The 11850-nt window shown below is 37.0% G+C and overlaps 1 protein-coding gene across 1 annotated transcript; it reads left to right on the top strand.

Annotated features, from left to right (window-relative positions):
• The first annotated feature begins 1713 nt into the window (after window positions 1-1713).
• Window positions 1714-10380, top strand: serinc2 (serine incorporator 2). Its single transcript, XM_042776043.1, has 10 exons — window positions 1714-1842; window positions 2377-2538; window positions 3756-3943; window positions 4166-4245; window positions 5164-5301; window positions 6780-6949; window positions 7115-7205; window positions 9527-9677; window positions 9768-9980; window positions 10113-10380. The coding sequence occupies exons 1-10, from the start codon at window positions 1804-1806 to the stop codon at window positions 10249-10251; spliced, it is 1371 nt and encodes a 456-aa protein (XP_042631977.1). The 5' UTR covers window positions 1714-1803; the 3' UTR covers window positions 10252-10380.
• Window positions 10381-11850: the final 1470 nt, after the last annotated feature.

Genomic DNA, 11850 nt, shown 5'->3' with positions numbered 1-11850 from the left:
ATTTCCCTACATATTTACAGCTGGTCTATTTGCATGGGATTAGCATTACCTGAGGTCATTTCTCTGGACCTTTTTTTTTACAGAAGGTAAAACCCTATAATGTTTTCTGACATTGTCAAGTCAAGTCAGCTTTATTTATAAAGCACTTTATACAATACTGATTGTGTCAAAGCAGCTTCACAGTGGCAAACAGGAAAATAGTTTGTAAATAATGCAAGATGGCATGTTCGGACAGGTCTAAAATTACTGAGAAGCTCTGGTAAAAAATTACTTTACCCCACCTCTCAATGTAAAACTTATTCCAGTCTGAACAGGGCTTAAGTTTGAGACTTACCTAGTGATCTTTAGTATGAGTTTAAATGACACACCTGTATCAAACACTTTTCTTAAATAAGATCCAAATCTTAGAAATAAGATCAGAAATGACAGCATGTGAAAATGACACTCCGCATCTCTCACACTGGCTGAAAAGTATGATTTTATTAAGTGATCTCTTCAAACAAACAAACAAACAAACAAACAAACAAACAAACAAACAAACAAACAAGCAAACAAACAAATAAATCAATAATTCAGAGGAAATGCTTATGTCCTAGGGATGCTTTAGTTATTCCACTGTATGATTCAATATACATTTACAGTAGTCTACTTGTACAGTACAAATGTTTGGAAACATTATGATTTTTAAAATGTTTTTAATGAAGTCGTTTACGCTCACGAAGGCTGCATTTATTTGAAAAATACAGTAAAAACAGTAATATTTTGAAATATTATTACAATTTGAAATTCTATTAGAATATATTGTTAAAATGTAATTTATTCCTGTAATGCAAACCTGGATTGTGGCATGATCTTCAGAAATCATTCTAATATGCTGATTTGCTGTTCGATTATTATTGGTGCTCAGCTATTAATAATTGTTTTTTTTTTATTATTATCAGTGTTAAAAGCAGTTTTTGCTGCTTAATATTTAAACATTTGTTCAGGATTCTTTAAAAAAAAAATAGAAAGTACCAAAAGAACAACATTTATTTGAAATACAATCTTTTATAACATTATACATGTTTTACTATCACTATTGATAAATTTTAATGCATATTTTCTGAATAATAGCATTCATCTCGATTGAACACACATACATTTGAATGGTAGTAGTATATCATGGTTTCTGCAAAAATATGAAGCGGCACAAATGTTTTCAACGTTAATTTTAATAATATATTGATTTCTGTAGGATCATGTGACACTAAAGACTGAAGTAATGATGCTAAAAAATGCATCTTTAATCACGGGAATAAATTATTTCATATTTTAAGCGATTTAAGTATACATTTTGTACTATAACAAATAAATGTTAAATCCAGTACATGCTGAACTCAGATGTAGGTATGTTACAGTTTAACAGTAAATGCACTGTTTTTAAGGGTATACTTTCCTTCCCTCTCAATACATGAAGGTTTGTTTTTAAGTTTATATTGTATTGCAATCACAAGACCTTTACATCATATTATGAGATTTGGCGCCATCTAGTCATAGATTATTACTGGCCTCATAGATTGCTTTAACAAGAACATGAATATGAATGTAATGCATATTTTTTTTTCAAATCCTGTCTTCTGATTGGTTTGTTCCTTCAGCGATGATTCTGTAACGCCGTCTGATTGGTCCACCAGTCCAGCGGTGCGTCTCCCAGCCAATCATTGCTCACTCACTCTTCAGAGTTTCCTTTCCTAAGAAAGTCGAGAGAGGTGGAAAGATTGACTTCCGTGTTTCTGCTTTAGTTTCGGTGTCTTCTCCGTCATCATGGGTGCGTGTATGGCCTTGTGCTCGCTGGCGAGCTGCGTAAGTCTAAAATACCCCTTTGACTCAAATCAATTTATTATATTTATGTTTTGTTTCTTTATGTTGTAATAGTTAGTATGGTAAATTTTTCAGAGAATTTTTACAAAAACTCGCTCATAGACGAGTTTTAGAGCTTGTTTCCTCTTTTAGTTTATTGCGTAAACTATCTATAGTTTTGGGAAAAAAATAAAAAACACTCAATGACGGCATTTCTTTATGCTTCTGTACTTTGTTTGCTCTCAGTAATGTTATATTTGTACACAAAGTACACTTTTTATATAAGTTTCGGCACGAGCGGATCACGCGCAGTTCCTCTCCAAGCCAGAGTTTGGTTCACCAGTGCTGTTTAATATAAATGTTTAGCATACAGGTCCAGGCTACTTATATAAAAGGTTGCTTTCCCTGTAGCACGGAGAAATGTGTGTATTTGACCAGTTGTTTGTGTTTGACACTGTAAAGCTGCTTTGACACATCTCTGTTGTATAAAGCGCAGTAGAGATGAAGGTGACTTGACTTGTCTTCCCATCTCTTCAGGCGTCCTGTCTCTGTGGCTCTGCGCCCTGTCTTTTATCAGGATGTTGCCCTTCGACATACAACTCCACCGTGACCCGCCTGGCCTTCTCCTTCCTCCTGCTGCTGGGCACCATAGTGTCCATCATCATGATCCTGCCCGGCATGGAGACACAGCTGAAGAAGGTACACGGGCCGATCCCCTGATCTCGCGTTCCAGTCCAGTCAGATTGATGCATTTATTTTGATTAAAAAAGGGAAATATTTGCCCTCTTAAAACTTAAATTTGGGGACTTTTTAATCTGAGACCAAACATAGAAATAAACAAAACAAACAAATAAATGCATATCTATATTTATCTTCTAAATATTGGCACTACTGGTCATAAATTTGGAATAATTGAGATATATTTTTGAAAGGAGTCTCTCATGTTTACCAAGGCTGGAGTTTATCTGATCACGATAATGTAAAGCCAGTAATAATGTAAAATATCTTTACAGTTTTCTATGTGAATATATATTTTAAAATGTGATTTATTCCTGTGATGCAATGCTGAATTTTCAACAAGAACGCAGCAAATTGATCAAAAGTGACAGTAAAGACATTTACTGTATGTAATGTATTATAAAAATACTTGTACTTCGAATAAATGTTCTCTTGAGCAGTAAATGCTTTTCATCAAACTAATTCTGAAGAAAGCAAAAGCAGCAAAAACTGAGTTATTATCAGCATCGATAATAATTCGAATGATTTCTGAAGGTCATGTGACACTGAAGACTGCAGTAATGATGCTGAAAATACAGCTGCGCATCACAGGAATAATTACATTTTAATATATACAGTATTAAAATAGAAAACAGTAATTTTAAATTGTAATAATATTCAATTATTACTGTTTTTACTGTATTTCTGATCAAATAATAACATATTTAGTGAGCACGAGACTTGTTTCAAAAACATAAAAAAAAGAAAAATCACAAATTTTGACAGGTAATGTAAATAATTATTTCTGCACTATTTCTATTTTTAAGTTATTTCTAACTAACTGTAAGTGAATTTCTGACATTCTGATTTCACATTACAGGTCCAAAATATTTTTGTATTTTTATATTTGTACACATGTTTTAAAAGCAAGTTTATAAGAATATATATATATATGTGTATATATAGTTTGGCTGGTTTGTTGGCCTTCTCTCATTTGTGCTGTGCTTTAGTAGATTTATGAAAGCGCAGCAAGCTTAAGTTTATTTAGTGGTTTATGCATTCATAATCTCACATTTTAATTTGTTCAAATGTTTTAATGTTTCTGTGTTTGAACATATAAACAGTCACAGTATGCTATCAAGATGTAAAGGGAGATGGAAATATTATATTCTTCTTCTTCTTCTTGAATGAATCAACAGATCCCTGGTTTTTGTGAAGGAGGCTCTTCTATACCTGGATTTGAAGGGAAGGTGAACTGTGAGATCATTGTTGGCTATAAGTCGGTCTACAGGATGTGCTTTGCCATGGCCTGTTTCTTCTTCCTGTTCTCCATCATCATGATCCGTGTGAGAAGCAGCAAGGATCCACGAGCCGCCATTCAAAACGGGTATATTTACACTCTTCACTGTTCAGGCTGTAGTGATGGACAGGGGCTTCTCAGAAAGTGTTTGTACCAGTGCTGCCCTCTGCTGGTGAAAGCGTTTTTTTTTTTTTTTTTTTTTTTTTTTTTTTTTTTTAATATGGAAAATTTTTGCACAATAGTTTTACTTAGTCCGGAAAGTCTTACGTAAAGCCCAATGCCAAAGTGCCTGTGTATGCTGTGTTTCAGTTTCTGGTTCTTCAAGTTCTTGATTCTGGTCGCTCTTACAGTGGGAGCTTTCTTCATTCCAGATGGGGCTTTCAACACAGGTACATCAGCTGATCAGCAAGGACTAATAATAGCTTAATAATTACATATTATTTGTTGTTGTAATCATCTTCCTAAATATTTATCCACTCTTTAGAAGTTATGATAAATGGCTACTGAGTGTGTGGCTATATTAAATATGAATCACTCTTTATTGACATTTACAACTATGTACACTCACGCTCTCTCAAACACCTGTGTACCTAAAGAGTCCATATTGGTACCTTAAAGGTACAAATTGGTTCCTAAAGTGTACATATTAGTACCTAAAAGTACCTTTTGAAAAGATACCACCCCAGTGACAGCTTTTGTACCTTTTATCTGTGAGTGTAGGTTGTTTTTCAGTGCTCTGTTGTTCTCAGGAGGAATAGCAGTTTCTTGTGTAAAACCAGAAGGGAATGCAAGCAATCAACAATATTTGTAGGCCCTGTTTACTCCTTTTTCCCATGTGACCACATTTCACATTTGTAGATTAAACACTAATGCATCCTGATGCATCACAGGCAACGGTGAACGGCCACCTGCTTCTCAGACGCTGCACTTTTCTGGTTGCATGTTCATAAATGTTGATAATCCCATACATACACCAGGAATCCCACTGTCACTGAAAACCAAATTTCAGGGAGTATTAAAAGGGCAATTTCCATACCTGAAGAGTCTGAGTCTGGTGATTTATCCTAATCCTAAATCTTAAAAAAATAAATAAAATGATGTTAACGATGTTAAAAAGTCATGCTGTATTTGTAGTCAGTTTAATCTTTTTCTAGTTATGCTCAGCTTTAAATGATTCCCTTGACTAGACATGGCTCTTTGTGAGTGCAGACTTTATGAAATGAGAAATCGGGAACAGCTGGTGAAGTCAAGCCAGTTCATTGGTCAGGAATGGATGTCTAACTTAGCCTACATTTTGTCCACTGCAGTGTGGTATTACTTCGGCGTGGTGGGGTCCTTCATCTTCATTCTGATCCAGCTCATTCTGCTGGTGGATTTTGCTCACACCTGGAACCAGAAGTGGGTGGAGAAGGCAGAGAGCGGGAACAATAAATGCTGGTATGCAGGTATGTCCAGCAACATTGTTTCTGTGTTACCAAGCTTTTGAGCTGATAAAGATCACTGGTATTATAAGCTCTTTGCCATTTTAATATAACATTCTCTTCTAACCAGCTGCAGCTTTGACAAGCAGTGGACCCTTTTTACAGACTGTCACTTCCACAGTTATTATCATTATAAATCTTCCACAGTTTTAAATATTTTCATTTTAAATTTTTTTAGTGGTTACACTTTAGATTAGGGACCAGTTCTCACTATGAGTTAGTTCTGGGGTCAGCAACCAATGGCACGCAGAGTTATAATCACTAGCTCACGAGCAGTCGGGAAAACGAGACGCAGTGGTTAAACAGAAAAATTGAAAATGGCACTTCATGCCCAAAAGGTTGCCGACCACTGAACTAGTTGCTCATTAACATGCATATTGCTAGCATATTGGCTCTTTATCAGTACTTGCAAAGCACATATTATTGCCATATTCTACATGACCATATTCTAGATCCCTTACTCGAACCATACCTAAATGTAACTACCTTACTTTACTTACCTTACTATCAATAAGCAGCAAATTAGGAGATTATTAAGGGGGAACTCTTAGTTAATAGTGAACATATGCTGCTTAAATTAAAGTGTTATCTATTTAGTATATTACTAATAAATCCTAATGTGTCAGCGGGATTGATGTAAATCAACCTGAGAATCATTTTCATGATAATATTTCAGCAACCGAGTTGTTGATTTTCTGTCAGCTGTTCTGAATCATAACTAGCAATGCCAGATTTGAGCTAACTGGATCTTAACGGGTTTGCAGAAAGTTCTGAAATTGTTCACTATTCAGTTTGATTATTCTGGACAGTTTGATAGTTTTAACCCGTTTCTTACACCTCAATAGTAACGGGATACTTTAGAAGCACTGGGTAAGGTGGATATTTACCTACTAATCATTGTAGGAAACAAATTTTGCAAATGTGTGTCATTTGTCAGCAGTTTAGCAGCTTTTGAACGACTCTGTGCCACAGATAAAGACAATTTATATCCAAAACAGTGTTTAATAAAAAGAGTATCAAATATGGGCACACTAATTATTATTATTATTATTTTTGATTGTACTCTGTTTTGCCTGTGCCTCAGTACTGATGAAAAGCTAGAAGCACCCTTGCTCTCGATATTTTTTCCACTTTTGTAAAGTCAGATACCCAAGCCGTTTTTGTTTTTTGATATTGGAGCAAATGGGAATGAAAAATAAAAAATAAAAAAAATTTGTTGACTATAGAGGTATAGAAGTTTACCCAACTGTGAAGACTTCTGCTTTTGAGATTCCTGTAAATCTGAAAAGGGTCCACGAAGCATGTTTTGTTGCTCACTTGGTTTCTTTTTGATTCAAATTCATCATAATGGTGTATAACACATCAGCTGATTGGCTGCAATTCTATTCCTTTGCACAGTTTGTTTCCACTTGAATATTGACGGATGTGTGTTTTCTCCACAGCCCTGCTCTCATTCACACTGGTGCACTATATCTGTGCCTTTGCCGCTGTGGTTTTGTTCTATATATTCTACACACAGCCGGATGACTGCGCCGAGCACAAAGCCTTCATCAGCCTCAACTTCATCTTCTGCATCATTGTGTCTGTGGTGGCCATTCTTCCAAAAGTGCAGGTCATTCCCAAACTCATTTGCTCCGATTGTTTTCTTGCTTTTCTCACTGAATGGATTTAAACAAGATAAACAGACAAGTCTGTCCGAATGTGAACGTTTCATGTCATCCTGCACACTTCAAATAAGCTGACAGGATGATTTACGTTGTTGGTAAATGTGTTTCAGGAAGCTCAGCCGAACTCTGGTCTGCTCCAGGCGTCTCTCATCTCTCTCTACACCATGTATCTCACATGGGCTGCCATGAGCAACAACCCCAGTGAGTCTCACATATCCATATGACATCAACTTCTTTAATGCTTTTATTTTGTTTGTTTTTGTTGAGCTTTCTGATTTGATTTTAAAAGATGAGAATTTATTTCATATGTTGACCCTCATCTCTGAAAGAGACATCAGAAAAACACTCTCTTATTTTTAGTAACTTGTATGGACAATAAAAAGTTGACAACTTTTAAGAATTTGACGTTAAGATGATTAACACACAGTGCAGTCAGGGTTAAAAAGACAAACATTTAGGTGTGAACTTTTATAACTAGAACAATGATGATGGCAGATTTGTGAGTTTAATGAAGTGATATTTAAATAGGTGTGATGTTTGGCATCTGTCCAGTAGGGTGGGACGGGGCATTTTTCATCTCTATTCTGAGTAGCCCGATTTTTTAAAAAAAATTCAAAGACAGTTTCTGCCATCTTGCTTACTTCAAAACCTCACCCTTCAAAGGCATGTCAGCGAACCTGAATGTGCACAATGATTGACAAACAGAGAGAAAGTGTCTAGGAGGCCAACACAGAAACAAGTGACATATATCTCACAACACCCATTTCATTTTTATGTACATTTCCATTCAAAAGAAAAACATTAAAAAAAAAAAGTCTCTTATGCTCATCAAAGCTGCATTTAATTGATCAAAATACAGTAATATTGTGAAATATTATTACAAATTAAAAGAATTGTATTCTGTCGTAATATATTGTAAAATGTAATTTATTTATTTGATCAAAACAGAATTTTCAGCTTTATTACTCATCTTCAGTGTCATGTGATCCTTCAGAAATCAATGCTGAAAAGGTCTCTGGTTACTGATCCCTGAGAGCGTTCACACTACATTGTGAAGCATTCGCAGTAGGAACTCCTCCCCTTCTCTGAAATCCTGAAAACGTATAGGATAACACCATTACAATAAACTGGCCAATTGTCGCTTATTATGCAAAAACTGACAAGCCTGCAGGCAGTATATAATGCGGTGAGAGAGACAGTTGCCTCAGAATCTAAGACTGAACGCTTGCACTACTGATCGATCAGCGATCACGGCGACCTTCACAGTTCCTCGTTCCCGCTCTCAGGGAACCGAGGTTATGACAGTTGTTCTCTCTACATTGTGAAGCGTTGGCAGTGGGAACGGTATACAGTCCCGCAGTGAGAGCTGCGAAGATCAGTCCCAACCAAGGGCTGAGACCACACCAATTCAAGAACAACACACAATTCCCAACCAATAGCAATGCTAGACCAATGAACATCTGAGGTATACCAAATTAGCATATCTGGCCAAAATAAACAAGCGGCTGCACTGGATACAGGGCTGACACAACAACAGTAGCAAGGTAGCGCCGTGCAACGTAACAAAAGTGCACATAAAAATGTACACAGACACAGAGTCAACAGGCTCTCGTAAGCGAAAAACACTGTGAAAGGGGCTCGAGGCTATTCTGAGGCAGTGGTCGTTCTCACCACATCATATACTGCCTGTCAGTTTTTGCATGTGATTTGCATAATTAGTGACAATTGGCCAGTTTATTTAACAGGTGTTACCCTAGTAGGTTTCAAGATTTTGGAGAAGAGGAGGAGTTCCTACTGCGATTGCTTCACAATGTAGTGTGAGTGCTCGAAAGGGAACAGATGAGCAGCTTTATATTTGTGTAGAAACTGTGATTTTGTTGTTGTTCAAAAGAACAGCATTTATTTGAAACATCTTTTGTAACATTTTAAATGTCCTTAGTCATTTTTATCAATTTAATGCACCCTCAATGATTAAATAATAAAAAAATAAAAAGTTATAGACCCCAAACTCTTTTTAACACAGGTTATATCATTGTCTGATAGCCTCGTAATAATCTGTAAGCAATGAATAGTTGTCTCAAACTACATTCTGTTACCAAAACTGAGAATTCACATGCTTGATAAAGTTACACCAAAACAAAGGAATTCTCGGAAAGACGTGGGAAAAATTCCAGATGCAACTTGTTTGTTTACATAATTGAATTCTGGGAAAAAAGACACACACAAACACATGGAGCTGCTTGAATGAAAAAAACAAGAAAAGAAAAGGCAAACCTCAGCAACCTCCAGGCCAAATGTAATAGGATATAATGCAATTAAACTTTAAAGGAGCATTTTTTGCTGTGGAGCGCTGTATGGAAATTCTGTGAATGTTGTAGGATATAATGCAATTAAACTTTAAAGGAGAGTTTTTTGCTGTGGAGCGCCAGTCACTGTCTATTATAGAGTGTCCCACTGTATGCTCTTTTATGCTCATAATGACCTGTTTCTCATATGATGCATGGCTCGTTCTCTGTGCATAGATCGTAAGTGTAACCCGAGTCTGTTGAGTCTGGTCAGCGGCGGGCCGACAGCAGTCACTCCCACCAGCGCCCCCGGCATCCAGACACAGTGGTGGGATGCCCAGAGCATTGTGGGGCTGGTCATCTTCCTCCTGTGCACACTGTATGCCAGGTGAGCTGGTTACCATCATCCTTACCACTGCCAGCAACAGGCGAAGAAATGTGTAATAACGAGAGCTATAATTTACCTGTTTGCGTCCAGCATTCGCTCCTCAAACAACAGTCAGGTGAATAAGCTGATGCAGACAGAAGAAGTTCAGGGGCTGGCGCCTGCCAGCGAGGGCGTCTCTGAGGACGGCGTCAGGCGCGCTGTGGATAACGAAGAGGACGGCGTCACATACAGCTACTCCTTCTTCCATTTCTCCCTCTTCCTGGCCTCCCTCTACATCATGATGAACCTGACCAACTGGTACCAGTGAGTGTCTAACAGAGCATCCTGATACAGCTGCGGACGCCCACTTTTCCAGCAGCAGCCATCAGCTGTTCCACTCTTTATACTGCTGTGGAGTTCTGTGTATATGTTCATTTGATATATGTTCCTTCTCAGACCCGAAACAGACTACGCAGCCATGAAAACCAGCATGCCATCTGTGTGGGTGAAGATCAGCTCGAGTTGGCTGGGACTGGCGCTGTACCTCTGGACCCTGGTGGCTCCGCTAATCCTGAGAGACCGAGACTTCAGCTAAACACTCAGAAGATTCAAAAAGTGGCCTTGTACTGAAGCAATACACCTCATACCAAACCACATGCAGAGGTCACTTATTCAGTACATTACAGAAGTTATTGCTAATCTTTAAAGGGATAGTTCACCCAGAGATGAAAATTTGATGTTTATCTGCTTACCCCCAGGGCATCCAAGATGTAGGTGACTTTGTTTCTTCAGTAGAACACAAATAGAGATGTTTAAATGAAACTGTTGCAGTCTGTCAGTCTTATAATGGAAGTGGATGGGAATCAGACTTATAAGTGCATTACCGCCACCTATCTGTCGAGTGGACCATTGACACTCCTAATTGAGATTGTAGATAGTGTCAATGGTCCATTTGTGAGATAGGTGGCGGTAATGCACTTATAAGTCTGCGATCTGCCATAAAGCAAGAAGACACCTGCTGAGAACAAGAGATCTAAAAGTTCGGACATTGTGTGAATCGGAGGTTAAAAAGTGATATAAATACTGTTCAGTTTCTTGCACAGACCGATCGTTTTGTGTCTTTACACATTAATGTATCGTTACGAGCTGCAGGGTTTAATTTGGTTAATTTGTGTATGTTTTTAAGTTTTATTGTATGTTTTAGCTGTGATTCCCATCCACTTACATTATAAGACTGACAGACTGCAATGGTTCGAGTTAAAAATCTTTGTTTGTGTTCTACTGAAGAAACAAAGTAACCTACATCTTGGATGCCCCGGGGGTAAGCAGATAAACATCAAATTTAAATTTTTTGGTGAACTATCCCTTTAAGATGCACTGAGCTCTTGAGCTATGCACACCTTCATGACACTCTTCATACACTTGTTATTGTTATGTAATCATAAACTGTCAACAAATATCCTCAAATCTACTCAGAGTACACCTCAGAAAGCCTGTCTTAGGTGATTATTCATATAGGTAATGTTGCATAAATGGGACGCTTGATCTGGAATTCTTTGAAATTTTATGTATACTTCAGTTCACACACACACACACACACACACACACACACACACACATATATATATATATTCATATATATATATATATATACACTGTTTAACATCTATTTCTGGATATTTCATAGTCTTTTATATTTGTCTTGGGTCCAGTTTTGTTACAAATGACACTACGTTTGATCAAATCAAAGTTGAATGTTCACTGGATTGCTAGAATGCTTATTTTGCGAAAGATGCGTTTATATAGAGCTGTATCCATTCAGTTTTGAAGCACTATTTTATGAGCTTTAAGATGACGCTCCTCCTGACCAAAAGTTTATAGTTCTGTTCTTTCGTATTTGTACTTTTATTCATGCTTGTAAAACTGATTATTAAAAAATATAATACAAACACAAGGGGTTATGGGTCTTTAATCTATACAGGAAGGTGTTTCTTCTAGGTGGAAGTGTTGTTCTTATAGAAGCACATTCTCTTTGCCTAAAGAGCATGTTAATGGATCTTAAGACAAGAGTCACTTGCTATTGCTCATACACTATGGGTACAGATTTGAACTAACCCATTTAATCGAGACTGGAGAAAGGTAACTTAAAGAGATATCTACACTTTATGCTACAGATATACATAATACTTCAAAT

The sequence above is a fragment of the Cyprinus carpio genome, chromosome A19, assembly GCF_018340385.1.
Source record: "Cyprinus carpio isolate SPL01 chromosome A19, ASM1834038v1, whole genome shotgun sequence".
Taxonomy (NCBI): domain Eukaryota; kingdom Metazoa; phylum Chordata; class Actinopteri; order Cypriniformes; family Cyprinidae; genus Cyprinus; species Cyprinus carpio.
This window is presented reverse-complemented; position numbering and strand designations above follow the sequence as displayed.